General features: G+C 52.0%; 1 protein-coding gene and 1 pseudogene across 1 annotated transcript in view; one reads left to right on the forward strand and one right to left on the reverse strand.

Moving 5' to 3' along the window:
• LOC124522172 (pleckstrin homology domain-containing family M member 1-like) overlaps positions 1–21,686 on the reverse strand; it is a 75,323-nt gene that overhangs the window by 24,346 nt on the left and 29,291 nt on the right. Inside the window, 8 exon segments of the mRNA XM_047093451.1 lie at positions 818–882; positions 2,357–2,489; positions 3,310–3,418; positions 5,421–5,485; positions 13,935–14,128; positions 16,839–16,984; positions 19,283–19,666; positions 19,669–20,199. Coding sequence (XP_046949407.1) covers positions 818–882; positions 2,357–2,489; positions 3,310–3,418; positions 5,421–5,485; positions 13,935–14,128; positions 16,839–16,984; positions 19,283–19,666; positions 19,669–20,199 — 1,627 coding nt within the window.
• On the forward strand, positions 139–606 carry LOC124522184 (reprimo-like protein; annotated as a pseudogene).

Below are 21,686 nucleotides of genomic sequence, written 5' to 3' on the forward strand. Positions count from 1 at the left end.
CGCCCGGTGCCCAGGGCCAGGCGGCCCGAGGGGTGCCGGCGCGCGGGCGGCCTCCCGCCTTCCCCTCTCCCCGCCCGCGGCTGGACCCCAGCATCTCCGGGAGCGCGGGCGCCGGCCAGCCTCCCCGCGCACCCCGGCCGGCGCGCCGAGACCCCGGGCGCCGAGCCGCGATGAACGCGAGCTTCCTGAACCACAGCGGCCTGGAGGCGGCGGGCGGCTTGGGCGGAGGCGGGGCCACCCTGGGGAACCGCAGCCACGGGCTGGGCACGTAGCTGGGCTGCTGCCCCGGGGGCGCGCCGCTGGCCGCCACCGACGGGGTCCCCGCGGGGCTGGCGCCCGCGAGCGCAGCCTGTGGGTGTCGCGCGTGGCGCAGATCGCTGTGCTCTGCGTGCTGTCGCTCACCGTGGACTTCGGCGTGTTATTCCTGGGCTGCAACCTGCTCATCAAGTCGGAGTGTATGATCAATTTTCTGGTGGAGGAGCGCTGGCCCTCCAAGGACGTGGGCGCCGCCATCCTGGGGCTGTACTGAGGCCGCCTGGGCCCGTCCCCGCCAGCCTGGCCGCAAGCGGACGAGAAGGGAGACCGGGACCCTCGTGCCCCTCCCGGGCTCTGCCGCCTCCGCCCGCGGGCCGCGCGAAGAACAGCGACGGGCCTCGGGGCGCCCCGGCCCGGGGACACCGTGAGACTCGAGGCGGTGGCGCGGGAAGGGACTTCCACACCCGGCTCGGTCCAGTGTGCGCCTCAGCGTGGCAGGGTGGGAGAGGTCGTGGGAGGCTGCGTGGGGCTGAGGTCACGTGCGGGGGAGTTTTGTGCTTACCTAGACGCTTCCGTGTGCGGGTGAGTTGCGGGGTGGGGCAAGGTGATGAATCCGAATTGGAGCTCCTGGGCCGGATTTTGCATTTGAAAAGAACCGTGGTAATAAACCTGCTGCCATCGGGCTTCCGGCGGCTTCCCATTTGCAACTCTTCACGGAGTGTGTGTGTAAGTGTAAGGTGTGTTGGCTGGGGCGGGGTGGGTGCGCTGTGTACCTCACAGGCAGGTTGGCCGCCTGACTGCGGAGCCGTGGGGGGTAGGTGGGGGGCTCTTGAGACCCCACTTGGAGGAGGCCAGGAGAAAAACATATCATAGTTCCAGCTCACAGAGTGACCGGCAAGAAGTTCATTTGGCAAAGTCAACTTTGATTAAGGGGCACTGCGTGCAGAGCACCGCACCGAGCTGATATGCAAACAAAAGAATTCTGAGCGACCATCCCTGACCTAAAAGAGGTTTGAGTACCCAATGCCATAGTGATCAAAAGCCCACACACCTTTTGGCGTGTTGTAGAGTTCATTACGCTTTTGAAAGGCAGCTATGAAAACTTGAAACTACCGAAAGGAAGGAAGGAAGGAAGGAAGGAAGGAAGGAAGGAAGACAGACAGCTGTGCCTACCACTATGCCTCCAACACGTCCTCATCACACTTCTGAATTGTTAATCAGTGTTACTTGACTGCTTACTCTAGAGAAGCAGAAACTACACAGGCACATTCTGAAACACTCAGGGAAATTTGCTGCAAGTGTGGACACAGCAGAGACTTAAGCATCTGTGAAACGTGGGCTGATTTGAATTCTGATGGCAGGCTTAGAGAGCTAAGACCTCTTTAGAAAATGAACCTCTCTGTTAAAACAAAACAACCCAAAACCCACCTCACTTGGTGGAAATACATTATAAGGGACCTGAAAAAGGCCAGTGTGTCCTCTAGCCATCAACAGCCATGTGCAGGAATGGATCCTATTAAGACCGAGGGGCAGGGGCAAGGGTCTCCCAAAAACCAAACATGCACACCAACCAGGCCACTTTTGAACAGGCTCAAGTCAAGCAATCCATCCAAAACAAAAGACCTGTTAACAAATTCCTCCAAACTGCTGCTCAGATTTGGGGCAAAACCATTTTAAGGCATCTGACACGGGAACCACACACATACACAGCACGATGGCAAGTGCCTGCAGGCAGCTTTGAAATGCTGCCCCTCATGACAAATGGTTTCAGTTCTCATCATCTGTCTCTACCTGATCAGAAACCGTTTCCACCATGTGAACTTCCACCTCTCAGTCAAACCCAGGTCATTTTCACCCCTGCCCACTCCTTCACTTTAACTGCTTCCGCTTCGGGTTTTCGTGTTAGAGAAGGAGGTTCCCTGTCTAGGTCTAGTGTCTGTGGCAAGGCACAAAGCCCACTGTTACTTCCAGTCGATCGGCTTCGGACACCCCCTACAAAGATGAAGCTCCAGGACCCGAGTTTCAGTGGCGACGAGCTGCCGAGTGCCTGTAGACACTGCCCCCCACCCCCTCCCGCCCCCCAACCAGGAGCCTGGCTTACGTTAGTGGTGAAGGTTCGAGACAGAAGTTCCTCTCGCTGTCTCTCCTGCTGCTCCCTTGCGTATCGCCGATGCTGGAAGTTTCTGAGAGCAGTCTGCAGGTGCTGGACATCATACTTTAACTGGTCAACACGACTGGAATTGATGGACACAGAGATTACATTCCAGAAACCCAGGGCCGCACATTTTGAGCGGCCAGCCTTCGTATTCAAGAAAGATGCTTCCTTACTTCTCCCTACACCACTGCATGCTGTCCCCACCAAAATGATCTGATTTTGATCACTGATGTTGAAAATAAAGAAGCGGCCTGTGGTTCAAGTACGGTTGTAGCACAAGAGATCCCAACAGCTTTACTTAAGCATCTGCTGGTCTCTGATTCTGGATGCATGACAGGGAACAGGTGACAGGAAGCAGGCTCAAGGACCTCTCCCTGACCTGCCATGGATTATATCGCTTTTCAAGAAGGAGCCCAAGGGCACCTTTCGAGTAAAGCAACAACAAAGTTTCATAAGAACTTTTGGGAGCAGGGGCTGGGCTGGAGGTGGTGAGGGTTTTCATTTGAATTTCATGGCGGAGTATCAAATGTTACATCAGTATTTCATTATAAATCGGCTGATTGAAGTGATTAAGGGCAAGATTTCATCTCAATCCAAGAATGCAGCAGGAACCAGAGGGCAGTGCACACCTCCCTGGCTGCTGGAGGCTTCAAGTAAGGCCACGGGTCTGGCCAGAAAAACGGTATTGGAGGCAAAATTTCAAAATGACCCAATGTAAGGAGATACAGGCTTCTGAGCCCCTAACCTCACAGGCTTTTTATTTTGAGGAAATATCATTGAAACGAAACCGTGCCCTTTAGGGGGACTTCATCTTCACAGAGTCTCAGTTTTTCAATGCGTAAATGGATTTTCAGAATATCTGACAGCCTCCCCTGGACAAGAGGCGTCACAACACTCACAGTTTGGCATTCTGTCTTTTGTTCGGGGGCTCCTTGCTGGACAGAATCTCCAGACGTTCTAGATGGCTGAATATCTGGTCAATGCTTGCTTGGATTTCGTTTTCTACTACTGCACAAAAGAGAAAAAAGAGTAATTGCTGGAAAAGAGACAGTGAGCTTAAATTAGAATGATACAATAAACATGTCTTTTTCCACATCCAATAAATTCAAAGAAACCCATTCGAAAAGGAGAAAAACGCATATCGTACTGAATAATGGAAAAAAATTCAAGTGATACTGATTCTGTAAATGTTGTTCTAAACACACACACGCATATATACATGTAGCTGTTAATGTCATAGCAATGCCAATTGTTTAAAAAGCTACAGATAAATCTGTAGAAAAAAATTTCCTGCCTTTAGAAAATAAAATGAATATTTGGGTTGTCCAAATAAAATATTTTAAGCAAAATGCAGTATCTTCTGAAACAGAATGAGGTCTCTTTTCCTTTGAGATTATTCTCAGATACGAGTTAGAAATATCTAGTAAGAAGGCTGCCGGGGCGCCTGGGTGGCGCAGTCGGTTAAGCGTCCGACTTCAGCCAGGTCACGATCTTGCGGTCCGTGAGTTCGAGCCCCGCGTCGGGCTCTGGGCTGATGGCTCGGAGCCTGGAGCCTGTTTCCGATTCTGTGTCTCCCTCTCTCTCTGCCCCCCCCCCCCCGTTCATGCTCTGTCTCTCTCTGTCCCAAAAATAAATAAACGTTGAAAAAAAAAATTTTTTTTAAAAAAAGAAGGCTGCCAATTGAATTCCCTACAGTAATGAGGTTAAAAGAAAAAAAAGCACAAAGGGGAAGATTAGTGTGTGAAACACAGAGAAGAGCTCCCTTGAGGCTTTCCATAAGGACGGGCAGGCTGATGCTGGAATCCCCAAAATAGACTGAATATCACTAGGAAAGGCCCAGGAAAGAATCCACAGAGGTAAAGATATGATAAATACAGTCATTTTCCTTATCCCTCTTGATAAACAGTCAACATGGCCTCTTTTCCATTTCTAATCATGTGACAGTGAGACTGCTGGGAAGGCAAACAAAGCAGATGGATAGGAACTAACCCGTGTACAAAAAGGGCACCCAGGGGGGCGTCTGGGTGGCTCAGTCGGTTAAGCATCCGACTGTGCCCGACTGCTGATTTCAGCACAGGTTGCGGTCTCACGGTTCGTGGGATCGAGCCCCACACCAGGGTCTCTGACAGCTCAGAGCCTGTTTGGGATTCTCTCTCTCTCTCCCCCTCTCTCTGCCCCTCCCCTGCTTGTGTGCTCTCTCTCTCAAATAAATAAATAAATAAATAAACAAACAAACAAACAAACATTAACAAAAGAAAAAGGTACCCAGATTGCTTCTTGCCCAATAAAGACACGACAGTAAAGAACCAATGTCACCCTCCTAGGCCAACCTGCAGCAGCTAACATATGCACTCTAGATTAGAACAGGGTGGGGCACAGAACCCAGAAAAGAGATGCTTTTGACGCTCCGAAAAGGAGGCATGAGCAAACAGAAAAGGGCATGGCGACAGCCAGGTGGGGAGGTGAACGGGTGGCTTCAGCAATGTGTGGGTAACCAGTGGCATCTGTTGTGGCCAGCTCAGAGAAAGGACCTTTTCTGGCCAACAGAAAACCGTAAAACAAAAAGCAGCACTCTTCTCAAATGAAACCACAGTGTGGGAACTACACTAATTAATATTGCTATTCGTTTCTGAATAATCCTCCTAAAAAGCCACAGTTCTCAGCTCAGAAGAAATGACCAATTCCAGTTAAACATCTCTGAATTTGTACGGAGTACATTCCTCCCAGGGCTCGGTAATTAGATTAAGACAGAGGAGAGGAGGTCCATTCCCATAGGGCCCTGTCAGGGTGAGTTGAGGGGTAATGGGGGATAAGGCCTGTGGGATTCCACCGGGCGCAATGAGAGAAGTCAGAGGCTTTGCCAGAGGGTTTTTCTGTCCACCCCTAACAACAGAACTCCTTCGGCATGGAATCATTAAGCCCCTGAGGCAGCAAGGCGGTCAGGAAACACAGCCCATTAGCATCGTGTCATCAGGAGAAAGGACTCTGGTCTCCATAGTTAATGACTCACAGTGCAGAGACTGCTTGTCCGCGGTCTCCAGGCGTCCCATGTGAGACTGGATCTCGTGGACCTGCCTATCAAAGGAAGAGAGAGGAAATGAGTGAGACAGGAGTCATCGACAGTGCTTCGGTCAGGAAAGGCAAATTTTCTGATGCCAACGTGTAACTGATTTAAATCGACAGCATCACTGAACTGTAAACTTTGTTAAGTGGCACTTTAGGCCACATGTTTTGGCCCGGTTTCTAATATTTTACCATGAATATTAATAAGAACACTAACAGGCGGCGCTTACTAAGTGCCTGCCACATCGGAGACATTCTGCAAAGTCAATAACCCTATGCGGAAAGGACCATTATCATCTTCGTTTTATAAATGAGACAACCGAAGCCCAGAAAGGTTATGTAACTTGGTCAAGGTCACACAGCAAGTGATAAACCCCAATCCGGACCCAGCCAATCCCACTCTCTGTTCTTTGACCCGATGTGCTGAGCGCTGGTCTGTACTAGGGAGAGTCAAAGGGCAAGAAAGATATAATCCTTGTCCTTGAGAAACCATGTAATTAGGAATGACAGGCCAGAGAGACATGACAAGTCCCAAGAAGATTTAGGGGAACATCACTACATGGAAGTGTAAACAAAAAGGAAGCCGAGGGGCTACGCGCAGTGGCGTGGTGCCAAGGAAACGTAAGAAAATAAGAGTAAAAGCTGGCGGAACCTGGTGGCGTCAAGTGAGTTCTAAAGAGCACTCTGAAGACGGAAACTTGACCTGATGAGGGAAGAGATGAAGAAAAGGATCGGCAAAAAGGCACGTGGATTACAAGCAGGTGGGCCTGCCCGGAAGCGAGTAGGGGTCGGAGGGGAGAAGGGATGAGGCGCTCAGTGCGAGAAAACTATCAGAGGAAGGTCCTGAAAGACGGGGATGTCCCGTCCGGTAAAGGCCTTTCCCTGGCAATCCCAGGCGAGTGCCACCTCATTGGGAAATGTGACACCGTACCCTGGCTCGCCAGCGTGGTCTCAGATGGCGGGCCCTAGCGTGCTCTCCGGAGGCTCCTCGGGGCTTGACCAAGGTCACCCCCAGAGCCCTTCCTAGCAGTCGTCTGCGATCAGTTCTGGAATACTGCCTATGCTACCCCAACAACGGGCTCCTGGTGCTTCCGGTCTCTCACATCAGAGCCACAGGAAAGCAGTCTGCTGAGCAACTATATCACCTCCAACCCTTGAGGGAAAGGTCAGCAACCAGCCTCCACCATGAGCATCACAATCTGTGAACCCAAATTTACCAATGCAAGCCAGAAGCCCAAACTGGGTTTCAACTTTGTCTTGTCTTTGCCAGGGCTTTCCTGCGGACTCTAAACATGACCCACGGCACCAGAAGCAAGGCCAGCGCTCTACTGAGTCTGAGCGCACCTGGGTAAGACCCACGGCCCTGAAAGGAAACTAGAAATCACCACTAGAGACGGAGGGACCAGACTGGTCCTCCGGTAAGATAGGTCCTGATAGTGTAGAATGAGGGCACGTGGAGGTACGGAGGTAGATGGAGGAACACAGCTTGAGTTAACCAACATCTGGGTCAGGGTAACCACAGAGACAGCAAGAGGACTGCACGGCGACGCCGATGGGAAGACAATTAGGATTTTACCGAAGGCCTGCACGTAGGCCGTGAGGTAAGTTGTCAATGGCAGCTTCATAGAGCAAATGTGAAAATTAGCAGTATTGACAGGAACGGGAACAGAAGAAAAAAAGGGAGGGGGGCAGGGGGCAAAGAGTATCCAAGACAACTCTGAATCAAGTATGAGAGGGATGACCTGGTCCACCTGCTATGAGGACTTATGACAAAGCCATAATAACAACACAAAACCAAACAAAACAACATCATTGCAGTGCGGAGACAGACAAACCCTAACCTTGACCCAGGAGCAAAGAGTAGAGTCCAGACACAAAAAGAAACGCAAGATGGTTTAAAGCCCAAATGTAAAAGGCAAGGCTTTAAAATTTTCTGGAGAAAATACAGGAATGCATACTATGACTTCAGGTTGAAGAAGAATTTCCTAAACAAGGCAAAAAACAATACTGTCCCCCAAACAAAACACACCACAAGACTCGTCAATTTGACTACATTAAAACAAAAAACCTGTCTACACCAAAGACGCTCTAAAAAAATAAAATAAAAAGACAGGCAGAGACTGGAAGATACCCGCGCCAGATAAGAAAGGACTAATGTCTAGAGTATATTAAAAAATGCTGCAAATCAACAGGAAAAGTCAAAGCACTTTTGTAAAATGGGCAAAGAGCAAATGACAGAAAAGAAAACCCAAACATATCTATATCTATATCCATATCTACATCTATGTCTGTATCTATTATTCCACTTGACTAGTAATCAGAAGAATGCAAAGTCAAAATAACGAGATAGTACATTTCTCCCATGGATTGACAAATACTTTAAACTTTAAGGACGAGGGCTTCATGGCAGGCTAAATAATGGTACCCAAGGGATGCTAGCCAAGATTTCCAGCATTCTACCACAGGACTGCCTTCAGCTCTACGTTTTGTTCAAGATTTTTTAACAAACCAACTTACGTTGATGACATTTGCACATCACTCTGTGCTATAATGAGCCTAGGTTAGGATGTTGTACCACAAAACAAATAGTAATATTTTCATTTAGGCTAAAATAGTAAAATTAAATTTGTCAGGGATGAAAAGCATTCCCACTTAAGACTTTTTTAAAAAGTCCCCAATGTACAATATCAAGTGGCATTCCATCCTGGGAGCTATCTGTTAAAGGCCCCTATTAAAGACTTCCCCTGACGGAAGATGGATGAAGAGGATGACCGGGAAAGAGTCTAGAAGTCAAGTCATGAAGAGGAATGGTCAAAAGAGCTAGTGATAATAAGCCTCTGAGAAAAGAAAAGAAAAGAAAGAAAAGAAAAGAAAAGAGAAAAAAGAAAAAAGAAAAAAAAAAACTCCATTAAAATGGGGCAGCTGGTGCTTTTCAAATACGTAGAGCTGACATAGGCAGAGGAATGGGCTCATTCTCCACTGCGGCTCCTGAAGGGAGAGCCAGAACCAAGAGCCCCATTCAAGAGGGTAGCTTTCAGCTCAACATGCCCCTCCCCACAAAAACCCCAGAATAATTATGAACTCTCTCTCTTCAAGCAAAGGAAGAAGGGGGGCGCCTGGGTGGCTCAGTCAGTTGAGCGTCGACTCTGGGTAGGCTCAGGTCATGATCTCATGGTTCATGGGTTCGAGCCCCGTGTCGGGCGGGCTCTGCGCTGACAGCTGGGAGCCTGCTTGGGGTTCTCCCTCTCTCTGCGCACCCCCCCCCAACTCGTGTTCTTTCTCTCTCTAAACTTAAAAAAAAAAGAAAAAAAGAAAAAGAGCTCCTGCATGTTTAAACACAGGGTACACGAACTGCTTCGGGTTTTATAAAGGGTCTTCCTGACTACAGGGAGTTGGAATGGAAGATTTTGCCAGTCCCTTCCAATTTTTAAAGTCTATGAGGACAGGGTGAGAGATGATGGCAACACTCATCCTATAAACACCCTTCAGGTGGCTTATACCGTTTTCTAAGCCAAAATGGACAAACTTTAAAGTTGCAGGGAAACAATACTGACTTCTCCCACCTAAGCTCTGAATGCTTTGAATGAACTAGAAGAGATATGGCCAAGAAAATGATTCCAATCTCTACATTTCATGCCTGGGAGGAAATCAAATGCAAAACAACAAAGCAAGCAGGCATGGCATAGGGGGGACTACTATGTGGCAAGTCTGTTTTAAACCGAACTGGGAATTCAGACAACACACTGGAAGCCAATAAGGAACAGGTGATGCACAGGCAGGACTTGGGGCGGGCGGGGGGGGGGGGGGGAGGTGGACACTAGAAACCAGAAGTCTTAGCCCTGTCCAACATGGGGTCCGTGGTGGGCTTAGGTAATAACATCACCAAGCAGAGAGACCTCATAGTAAGAAAACAAGGTCACTGTTGCTGACTAAAAACAAACAAACAAACAAACAAACGAATCCAGTCTGTAGAAATGAAATTGCTTTTTAAAAGTCCATGGAACTACTCTCATCCTTTCATATACACCTATTTTGTATCCATGCTGCCTCTGGCCCCTACGAGCAGGGAACAGTTTTAGAGTTAAAAGATACTGGTTGCAAGTTCTGGTCCCACTATGGACTGGCTGAGGAACCAGGAACAAGCCATTTAACTCCTTGGTGCCTCAGTCTCCGATAAAACAGGGTACACACATGAATAAATAATCACAACTATTTAAAGGCTCATAGATCCAAATGCAATATGAAATTGCTGTGTAACCTTTACGGCATCATACAAACATTTGTGGTTGTTTTTGCTTTACTTAAAAGTAGTGGGAACCATCTGGTCATTTTCACCTCACCCACCTTGCCGCTTCTCCATTTAGCCTCTCACCAGAGGGCAAATTCAAAAAAAGGAAAAACTGGTCTTCAGATAAGGTAACAGTTTTCACACCCAGCTGCTCACCAGAATCACTTGGAGAGCTTGTTAAAAATAGAGCTTCTTGTGCTCCAGACCTACTGAATCGGAAGCTCTAGGGATAGAGGGACCTAGGTGGCTTAGTCGGCTAAGTGTCCGGCTTCAGCTCAGGTCATGATCCCACGATTCGTGGGTTCGAGCCCCGCTTTGGGCTCTGTGCTGACAGCTTGGAGCCTAGAGCCTGCTTCGGACTCTGTAGCTCCCTCTCTCTCTCTCCCCCTCCCCCACTCACACTCTAATTCTCAAAAATAAATATTGTTTAAAAAATTAAAACCGAAAAGAATCTCTAGAGATAATAAGGTCCAGGGCACTGAGGGATCCTAGACTATACAGGGGACAAATATAGACACCTCTACAACCACTTGAATATCAAAAATAGAAGCCTGGCCACTTATTCATCTATAAAGTTCATCCTAATGCAGTATTACTTAAGCATAAAATGTTTATTCTGATTTTCACCTCCCCTCCCTCCCCCACTCATTGCTCAGGCAGTTAAGAAGGAGTTTTCAAGATACAGAACTTTCAAGTACTGATTTCATTCCAATGTACTGTCAGGGACATGGCCAGAGATAACCACAAAGTGGGTTCAAAGTTCCAGTAAAATTAAGATGCTCAGTTACTGTTGTGTCAATTCAGCCTCGATCATTAATTTCTGCAACTGCAAAAGTTAATTGCTGACGCTCGCAGGATTGTGTGTTTCCTTTTAAGACACTCAATCACCAGTATCATGAAGCTGAAAGGAGCCTCAAAGTTTATGAGCTCCAAACTAACATTTTATAGATCAGAAAAAGAAGTCTAGAACCAGAACTCCCAGGACTGGTTCAATACTTCAGGGGAAAGACACACTAAAAGATCTGTCCTTTCTTAGTAACACAAAAATAATTCTATTTCATTCCTTTTCCAATGGACTCACAGGTCTGATTATTTAAGTTCCATCATCTATATAGATATAAAAATTTTTTTCTAAAGTAGTCTCCACGCCCAGCTTGAAGCTTAACGCAGGGCTTGAACTCACCACCCAGAGCTCAAGCAGTGAGCTGAGATCAAGAGTCAGATGTCCAACCGACTGAGCCACACAGGCGACCCGTCCCTTCTTATAATTTTTATATGAGAATAGGGCTCCCAGGGTAAGAGCAAATTCTGTCGTTTTAAAACTGTTACAGAGTAGGTTTTATATTTGCACTCAAACCAAACACTTCATCATTATAGTCTCTGGTATAAACCAAATCAAAAGAAAAGGGAAAAAAGTGTAGCAGCAACAACAGATTAGTGTCAATCAAGAGTTGGGGCCGACGTCATTTAGGAGCTGTGAGTTACAATGAAACTTATTCTGACGACCTTAGCTCAATGATGGATCTTTCTAAACTAAAGAAGATTCCGTTTGTATTGTTCATTTACACTCCATCCAATCCTGCCACACCTTAGATTTTTTTCGGACGTCCCTGGGCTCTCCAAGTGAATAGTAAAGTAGGTGTAGGGGCCCTGACTCCCACTATCTCTACCAACCCAGAGCAGTGAGTTGGCAGGTGCTGGACAAACAATTTATAATCTGAAAGTGTGACTTTCCCTTCACCTAGTCTACTTAGCAGGTAGTCGCGGCCTCGAAGATCCCATGAGCCGTCCGGCCCAACGTCCCCAAGCATCAGGCCGGACCCTCCATCCGCCGCCGACTTGGGCATCCCGCCAGAGACAGAACTTCCGAGCCGCCCCCGGCAGCGCCCCGGCGGAAGGACTCGGCCTCCACACTGGCGGGCGCCCGAGGCCCCAGCCAGGGGAGCCGGCCTCGCCCAGCCTGGCTGCGCCCCCGCCCGTGCCCCGACGCGGCCCTCACTTGTGTGTTTGCTGGTACAGCGGCACCATGTCGCCGGCCCGCCGGGTCCGGCCCTGGCTTCCTTGGAACACGTCCTCACGGCCCCCCGTCCGGCTTCCGGCTCCTGGCTCCCGGTCGCAGGACCCGCCCCCTCCTGCCGGCCAGGGATGCCCCGGCGCGCGCCCTGCCGGTGGTGATGGAGACAGAAGAGGAGGGCGACGGGAGAAGAGGCCCGGACAAAAAGGCTAAGGGTAGTCAGAGGCACTGCCGCAGATCGGGGACGAGGAAGCATAGTTGTGGGTAGGGGGGCGGGCTTCGGCATCGAGTCAGGCGTTGACAAGGGCAGTCGGAGAAGTAGGGACGTGAGGTCCTCAGAGCAAAGCTGCAGGAGAGCTGGCGGACACCTGCCATTCCCCAGCGGAGGCAGGCTGCGGGGGCTGTTCTCGCTCTCCTTCCCAGTAAACTGCTCAGTTGTGGGTCTGGAGCTTGCGCTCCGCTGGGCTCTTGTGCGCAAGCATCTCCTATGTCAAGGATGTCCGGTTACTACCCCCCCCCCCCATTTATCCTTCCAATAAACTCCCAATGAATGAGTGGTAACCATGTCTTGTGTGCTGTGGAGAAACCGGGTTCCTCTTGCCCTCAAGAGAGGTCGCGGTCTAGGAAAGGAAGTGAGATAAGGGTACAAATAAACAGCTGCTTTTTTTTTTAATTTTTTTTTCAACGTTTTTTATTTATTTTGGGACAGAGAGAGACAGAGCATGAACGGGGGAGGGGCAGAGAGAGAGGGAGACACAGAATCGGAAACAGGCTCCAGGCTCCTAGCCATCAGCCCAAGGGGAGGCTGAGAAACGGAGCTCCTTGCGTCCCCGCCTCGAACCAGAAGGCTGTCACCCTCTCCTGCGCGGGGACTAAAAGTTCCACACCCAGAAAACGGCGAGGGGTCACTGTCTCTCTGTGCAACCTCAGCGCACTAGCTGGCTCTCCCTACCAGTCCTGCATTCACTGGTGCTCTTATCCAGCAGGGCCCAGTGGGTGTGAATAACTCAGCTCTCAAGGCAAGAACGACGCCTCAGTGCATATTTGAAAAGCCAAATCAAGTACACCGGGCTCCGGGGCAGGTGTCGGACTTGGCCTCCCTCGGGCCCAGAAAGCCTTCCTTTCTCCAAACAGCCCCTGCCACCTGGCCTTCTCCGCCCCGCCCCCCGCCCCCACCTCTAGCCCAGCAAAGCCACAGGCTGACACTGCCTCCCAGCGAGCTGCTGGCCCAGCCTGGCTGGCTCTAGGCCACTCATCCGAGGAATTGAGACAGCGAGGTGGTCCCCCCTCAAAAAACCCTCAGTCCTTCCTCCTTTGGTCTCCCTTATTCCCCCCGCATCCTTTCCTACTCTGCTCTCCTGCTCCAACGTGGTTGGGGACCCTCAGTTCCAGTCCCCCCGCAACCTCTCTTTGCTGGGTGTCGAGGGAGGGAAGGGCTGCCTGGCCCAGTGGAGAGGAGTGCGCGCGCGCGGGCACCGACTTCGGGGTGCACGCCGCGTGCGCCTGCCTGGGGGGCCTCCACGTGGCCGAGCACCGCGGGGTCCTGGCAGCGCCCCTCTTCCCTCCTTGCACGCCCCGGAGCTCTCTCTGTTCTTCCCTCGTATGGGGCCTTCATTCAGGGCCTGAGCGCACCGTTCCTTCCATCTGTAACACTCTTTCCTGAGTCTTCCCCTTTCTAACTCTGACTCATTCTCCAAGGCTCATCTTATATGTACATTGCTCCAGGAAGTCTTCCCAGCTCTGCCCTCCTCCACTCCGGATTAGAGGGTTCACCTCTGTACTTCCAGGCATCCTGCCTCCCTTCTAGCTCCCTCTAGGCTGTTGTAGCAGCTCTACAGGCTGTTGTAGCTCTAGGCTTACTCATCTGCCTTCCCTGTGAGAGAGTAGGACCGGGTCTACCTTGCTCAGTGTGGAGCTCACAAAGCTGGCTCAGTGCTGAGCACTTGGTATGTTCTCAGTAAATAACTTTAGATGAACGAGTAAATGAATGAATACATGAACAAATAAAAACCACTCCCAAAGCTTGTGGTAATTTCCCCAACCTAGTGGGAAGGTGATTTCTGCTCGGCCCTGGCATTTTTCCCAAGGGGGCGTCTTGGGCGGGCACTAGCTGCATGCGTGTGTGTGTGTGTGTGTGTGTGTGTGTCCGGGACGCTCACCTCTTGCTCAGCTCCTTCAGGGCCCCACTTCGGCACAGGCCCAGGTAATCCCCCAGAAGCTTCAGCTGCTCCCGTCTCCTCCGGACAAGGCGCATCTGCTCCACATGCTCGTACAGCGAGGCATTCACCAGCTGCAGGCTGATGAGGGGCTGGGCCCGGATCTGCGTCAGGAACCTCAGAGCCTGCCGGCAGATCTGGGACACCACCAGACGGCAGACGGGGGCGGTTGGGGGGGGGGGGACAGAATGGCCGTTCAGTGAGCATCTCTGCGACAGGCACAGTATTACCCACCCACTCACCCGCCCTGCCACCACCGTCCAAGGGAAGCGGTGCCATCTTCATTATACAGATGAGGAAACGGAGGACCAGAGATGAAGTGACCGGGCCTAGGTCCACAGCTCATAAAAGTCAAGATCTGAACCCAGTTGCCCTAACTCCCAAACCTACTCTCCCTCCCAGGCACTAGCTGCGGTCCCTCCCCGGCCACGTTGGGTCAATGCCCCTCTCCCCCTGGGCCTACAGATCCTTCCCACTATTTCCTGTCTTCCCAGCCCCCATTTTCCTGCCTAACAGAAACAGGCACTGCCCCAGCGCCGACCCAGGAACCAGGTGACTGTCTGAGTCAGGCTCCAGCCACGGGAAACTACAGATCACACACAGCTTAACAAGGTTTCCCGAGCGCCCCCGCCCCAAGCTCTGGCCAGCAGCACCAACCAGGGCTCCCCCAAGTCCCCGTGTGGAGGGGAGCGATCAATCCCAGCCTCTCCCACTGACAGGGTGTTACAGGTTCTACCCTCGGCCCTGACCCTAATGCCAAAGCCGGTTACTGAGCGCCTACTATTTGCCCGACGGTGGGCTGCGGATGTCAACCATATCCTTTCTTCGGGCTGATGACAATTCAATGGGGGAGGTGTCACCACCCCCATTTTACAGATGAGTAAATGGAGGCTCAGAGAAGCTAAAGTGGCTTATCCAATCTACCTGCAGAAAGCAGAGCCCGGGTCTAAACTGAGGTGTTGTCTCTGCACACTTGGCTGCCTCATTAACTACCAAGAAGCTTCTCTCCCCTTCAGTCTCCTCCTTGGTGTAATAAGAAGGCCGGAGGATCTGAGATGGTCTCCACCATCAACTACCATGCAGTGGTTAGGAGTCGGGCTTTCAAGTCAGAATTGAATTCGAATCCTGGCTCTACCACTGCCTACCAGTAGGACCTTGTGACACTTATTTAACCTCTGTGACTCAGTTTCCTTGTCTAGAAAGTGGGGAAAAGAAAAGCATCTCTTACGGAATTATTTTGAGTTTAGGTTAAAATAATAATAATAATAATAATAATAATAATAATAATAATGCAGGGGCGCCTGGGTGGCTCAGTCGGTTAAGCGTCTGACTTCGGCTCAGGTCATGATCTTACGGTTCACGGGTTTGAGCCCCATGTCGGGCTCTGTGCTGACAGCTCAGAGCCTAGAGCCTGCTTTGGATTCTGAGTCTTCCCCTCTCTCTGCTTCTCCCCCACTCGTGCTCTCTCTCTCTTTCTCTCAAAAATAAATAAATGCAAAAAATAAAAAATAAAAAAAACAGTTGTCCGGATGTTGTAAATAGCGAGTGTGTTTTATAGCCAAAGAATTATTTGCATCTGTGGCGGTTCTGAGGTTTAATATTCTATATGCAGTTAGTTAAATACTTACCACTGAGGGCAGGAGTGAGGACAAGGTAACCAACAAAAAGCCAAAGTGAAGCTAATGTCCTTGGGGTTCCGGTCCCCAGCAAGGTGGAGGCTGAGGTGGCACGGAATCTAAGAGTCACGTTCCCTGTGCTCTGACGACACATCCACACGTCAAGACTGCATGGCCAATAGGCCTGGGTCTTGAGAAACAAATAGCTTCTTCTTTGTGCTTCTGTGTCTGTCTTAAGCAGAAATCTGTGCCTTTGGGAGAAAGCCAAGTTTGTGCTCCTCCAGGCAGGCTCTGACCAAGTGAATGAGGGGCTGAAGGTGTGGCAGGCCTCAGGAGAAAGAAAGGGCACTGATGTAAGGCTCTAAGAGACTGGCGGGTGCCATCTCCTGTAATGTCCTCTGAGGCAGATACTTATTAATCCTTCTTTATAGATGAGGAAACTGAAGTTAAATAATTTGCTAATGGTAACATAGCTAGGTAAGTGGGTAAGCTCAGGTGGAGAAGAAGAAAAGAGAGATCTTAGAATACATCTTATTCAAAAGCATTTGGTGAACATAAAAAAGTACTCAAGACTAAGTCACACTAAATGGTACCAAGTGGACAGAGCCTGTTATAAATCAGTATGAGTCCAGAATGATCCCAACTTTACAAATGTATGTAAACAAATATACAGAGAAGGCTGACTGCTCCAAGGGGAAGTACAGCCAGTTGGCCAGCCCACCCATCCATCCACCCGTCCATCGGTCCACATCCATCTACCCATCCCTCCATCCACATCCATTCACCCAACCATCTGTCTACATCCACCCGCCAACCCATCCACCCATCTATCTATTCACAACTATCTACCCACCCATCCCCCATCCATCTAGAAATATAATCTATCCTAACTATCTTTCCTTATCTATTCTTCCTCTCCCTCTCTTTCTCTCTCTCTAGTTGCTGGTGCCTTAAACAGTTTTGTCCGTGGCCATGGGAGCTGCAGAGAACCACCCTCAGACCTCCACCTGAGGAACGAGGCAGGCACTGACAGAGTTCTGCCCAGGGGCTACAGACCAGCAGCACAGGTTTTTCTTGGTTGGCCCTCCCACCATCATGGGGCCTGAACCAGTGACCCTAAATTCCCTAGAGCCAAACTCCTCCACACAAAGAGCAGCAACAAAGGGGAGCGACCATTCCTTTGTCACTCCTCAGCCCTGTGTGGCCACGACTGGTTGGGCCCAAGGCTTACCGGGCGCTTGGTGAGGTCCCAGTTGTGGATGATCCTGGCCGGAATCACCGAGGCATCGTCCTGGTGGCAGATGTCGCAGTAATAGAGGCCAGAGAAGGCACAAAGCTTGGGTCGTACAAACGAGAAGCCAATCTGCCGGGAGCAGCCTGGGGAGAGGGACGGCAGGAGAGTGAGCAGTGGCGGGGCCAGAGTCTGGGGACAACGCAGAAGCTCCTAGGCAGAAGGACCTGCTATTTAAGGAAGGGGCAGACATAAAAGGAGGACACAAAGATCAAACAACCGTCACTCACATGCCCACCGCTGAGAAACAACCCCATTACTTAGTCTTTACGACAAAACACCGTTACAATTATTGCTGTCATTTTGCAGCCGAAGCAGTCGGTGCACAGAGAGGTCAGGAGACCTGCCCAGTCACAGGACGACTAAGTGGCAGAGCCGGTAATCGGATTTGGGTTGGGTTGGTGTTAGAGCCCACATCCTCTTCTACCTAGCTGCCTGTGTTCAGTGTTCCCACTGCTTGCTCACCAATGCCAACCTCCCGTAGGCCCACCCCTCCACTGGGGTCCAGAAACGGAAGCAACCGAGTCAGCGCCTCAGCAAGCAGGGTAGGAGCTGGGGCCATGGGGCCGGCCGACAGGCAGGGAGTAGGTGGGGAGGCCAACCGGAGGCAGGACCGTCTGGACACTGCCTGGTGCCAGCTTGGAGTCAGAGAGGCCGGACATCTCAGGACAGTGGTGCAGGGTCCGGCTTCAGCTCCTCTGCTGGAGGTCCCTCCACAGCGGCGGGCGGTGAGAGTCAGAGTGGGGCTCAGATCCTGAGCACATGCCTGCCTCCCACAGGGCCAGGGGAAAGAGGCCCTCTGGCCTTGGGACGAGAAGGGCTGGCTCTTCTGCCTAATAGCTGCCTCATCCTAACCTTCGTCGAGGTTTTACGAGGTTCCATTTCAGTATCTATAAAATTCAGCTGCTCCTTGCTCTCCTGTGGGGGTGATGACCAAGTTTAAAGGAGCTGAGGCTTTGAAAGTGCCCTGTGAACCATGAAATACAGCCGGATGCCGGCGGTGGGCATCCACCCGGCCACAAAGCCATGCCTGCAGCAGGAAGGAAGCCCAAGCCCCCAGATTCAGTCTCGGCCTGAGGGCTGGCGGGTGAGAGGCACAGTGAGAGCCGCCCCCTGCCAGCATTCACACCCACTGGGGGACCCTCCCCACCAGCCCTGGGGGGCCTGGCCTCCTCCCCGAGCCCAACACCCACAGGCGGAAAGGGCAGAGCGTGAGTGTTAGGGGTTGGCGGGTGTGAGGAGGGAGTGAGCAGGGACTTGAAAATGTCTTCTGCAGGAAGAAAACCGCAGACCACTTCCTTCCGGATGCCCGAAGCAGACTTTCCCTCCGGTCCCACAGGCTCCAGACAACAGGATGGTCCCCAAACCACCTGCAGCCGCGTCTCCTGCTAGGGCACCCTGCGGCAGGGCAAAATCCTCACAGTCCCCCTGGAGAACCGAAGGTGATGGAAACAGGGGTCTGGGTCGGGGAGAAGAGCTAGAAATGGAACGTGAGCCATGGAATATCTCACTGCCTTGAAAAGCAATGGGGTGGAGAGGCCCTGCGGGGACACGGCCAGAGCGAGGCTCTAGGACCGTCAAGGTCCGCATCTGGCTTCACCACAGGACAGGTTATTGTTAGGACTAAGTTAAATAACCCAAACAAAGCAGCTGGCCCGGTGGTCCCACACAGAAGAATCAGGCTTGAGGACAGTAATGATACAGCAGATGTACTGACGTAGAATGATATCCATAATACATTCCTCAGTAGAACAAAACCAAGTTGCAGAACAATATATACAGCTGTGCTGGCCCATACGGTGGCCACAAGCCACAGGCGCCCATTTCAATTTAAATACCTTTAAGTTAAACTGAAAATTTGGTTCCTTAGTCACACTAGCCACATTTGAAGTCCTCAGGGGCCACAGATGGCTTGTAGTTACCGTATTAGACAGCACAGATCTAGGATATTTTCACCATCGGAGAATGTTCTATTGCACAGCACTCAGTAGGATGAGCCCATTTTTGTTAAGCGAGAAAGACTGTGTGCACTTGCAAAAGCATGCAGAAGTATCTGGAAGGGTGCCGTGCCCCTGCTCCAAAAGAATCCAATGATAGGGTGATATAATAATGAAGGGGGCGGAGAGCACAGCTCCCTGGATGGAGCTCCCTGAGCAGAGAGAGCAGCACCCGGCAGAGCTGTGCACCCACAGGTCCCAACCCTCAGGGCTGCTGGCCTCGGTGGGTGCTGGGGAGGAGCAGAGGCTACGTCTGCTGCAACATCCCAGGGGTGGCATGGGGGCGCTCGTGGAGAGCCAGGAAAGGGCAGAGAGCCTACATCGGGAGCCCCACCCGAGGCAGAGTGAGGCGGGCAGGCTCGGGGTGGCGGGACAGCAAGGGGGCACCTGCACAGAAGCAGCCCTGGGAGTCGAGGCCTTTCTCCGTGGGGATGGCCACGAGGTACCGCAGCAGGAAGCCGTTCTCCCGCGTGGCGAACTTCAGCACCTCCTGACAGTTTTCGTCCAGACTCCCACCCAGTGTCACCGCCTCCTCGGCCTTCTCCAAGTAGGATGCCAGGACCTTGCGCACCACCTCCCTCCACAGGGCGGCCTCCTCAGCATTCCCGGCCTGCAGCTTCAGGACGGCCTTGGCCTTGATGATTTTGAAGAAAGATGGGCCCCCGAGGCTCGTGTCTGGCAGGATGTCTCGGATGGTCTCAACTCCGTGGCTGTCACTTAACATTTTCTCGTTTCTCACTTGGAAGCATTTCAGAGACTCCAAGGATAGGAAAAAATATAGGGCATCCAGGTCCTGTCCGTGTACAGGTACAGAAGGGATTCTTTAATAGCGTCTGGCTCGGGAACTTGGGCAGAGGACCAACAGAACTGCGTGCCCTGGAGAGTCTCGGGCTCAGTGGGTGGGTCCGGGTGGGAGGGGAGGCCACCCTGGGGGGCGTCTGGGGGGTCCTCGGGCTGCTCCGGGTACTGGATGTTCACCCACTCATCCTCCTGCTGGGGCCGGCACTTCTGTAGGGCCTCCCGCACCCGGTCCAGCCAGTCCTCGGCTTCGTCCTGGGAGGAGGCCCGCAGGGCCAGTTTCCTGCCAGAGAAGACCAGCTCGAAGCGGCCGTCGCCGTGGGCTGGCCCCACGGCCTCGCAGCGCAGCAGGGAGCAGTTCTCCACGCAGGTGCGTTCCTCGGTGTTCAGGTAGAGGCGGAACTCCAGAGGGGAGAGCTCGCAGAAGAGTTCCTTCCAGATGCCCATCGCCCCCCGCCGCTCCACGGTGCCCAGCTTCATGAGAGCCCGGAATGGGTTGGACAGCCCTGGGGGCAGAAAGAGGCACTTTAGACGGCGGGCCAAGCCTCTACCTCCCGAGGCCCTGCAGCGGGTGGGGACAGGGGCTGCCGCGAGAACGCTTCAGGAGTGCCTTCGTCCCATCCGCACCCTCAGCTGTTGACCTTGTTCCTGAATTTTACTGAGAGAAAAGAAAAAAAAAAGGACTAAAAAAATTACCTCCACAGAGCCCTCACTATGGCATCTGTACCCACACTCAGACTTCCCCCTTGTCACCGGGGATGAACTTCCGGCTCAGTCTGAGGCCAACTCCTCCGTCTGCACAGGGGACCCCTCCCCACCGCCCACTCAAGGACAGGGACGTCTCTCCAGCAGCCCCCCCCGCCACCCCCCACCGTGTCACTGCTTTCTCCCTTCCCTCCTGGCTCGTTCCCATCAGCACACAAACACGCTGTTATTTCTGCCATCTTTAAAAATAGCTTTCTTGATGGCACTCACATTTCTAATTACCACCCTGTTCCTCTGTCCCCTTTACAGAAAACCTCGAGGAGGTGTCACAGCTGTCTCTGGTTCCCCTGCTCCCGTTCCATCTTGAATCTGCTCCAGTCAGGTTTTTGTCCCCTCCTTCCACTGAAACGGCACTTGGGAAGCCCCATGCCCTCCTTGTCACCAAATCCCAAGGCTAATCCTTGGTGCCAATCTGGCCTGACCCATCAGCATCTCAGGACACAGCTGAGACCCTCCTTCCCTCATGAGACACTTCCCTCACACGGCTGCTGAGGCGCCACTCTGGGTACTCCTCCGCCACGACGGGCCACTCTTCTGTCCCCCGGGCTCACTCCTCCACCTCTCCTAGACATGTCAACATTGGAGCACCGCAGAGCTCAGTCCTGGGTCCCCCTCTCCACTGACACCCGCCTCCTACCTGATCGTGCCTACGCTCAGGGCTTTATGCCAACAGCTCCCCAGCGTTTATCTCCAGCCTGAACCTCGCCCTTGAACTTCAGGTTCAGATCTCCACCTGTGCCATGTAGGGCTGATATCTAATAGGCATCTCAAAATTGACATGCCCAAAAATCAATTCCTGCCCCTCCCACTGCAAACCAGCTCTTCTCCCAACATCCCTCATCTCATAAATGGCAAACTGCATCCTTCGAGCTGCTTGGGCTAAAAACCTTTCCTTTCTGTCACACACATACACACGCAGCCCATCAGCGAATCCTGCTGGCACATCCGGAACCCTCTGCTTCTCACCACCTCGACCGCTACCACACGGGCTCCGACGGCTGTCACCCCTGGCCTGGCTTGTGGCGAGAGCCTCCTGACTGGTCTCTCTCCCCTGAGGTCCTTCAACATACGAGCCAGGATGACTCCCCATTTAAAGGAAGTCAGATCACGTCCCTTTGCCCCAAACCCTGCAATGACTGCCATCTCCCTCGGAGGGAAAGCTAACGTCCCTTCTGTGGCCCGCGAGGCCCTCCGTCACTCCGCCCTCATCTCTAACCACCCCCTTCCC

This window comes from Lynx rufus, unplaced genomic scaffold (assembly GCF_022079265.1).
Source record: "Lynx rufus isolate CCGP_SWC_20201006 ecotype Redwood Valley unplaced genomic scaffold, mLynRuf1.p SCAF_34, whole genome shotgun sequence".
NCBI lineage: Eukaryota > Metazoa > Chordata > Mammalia > Carnivora > Felidae > Lynx > Lynx rufus.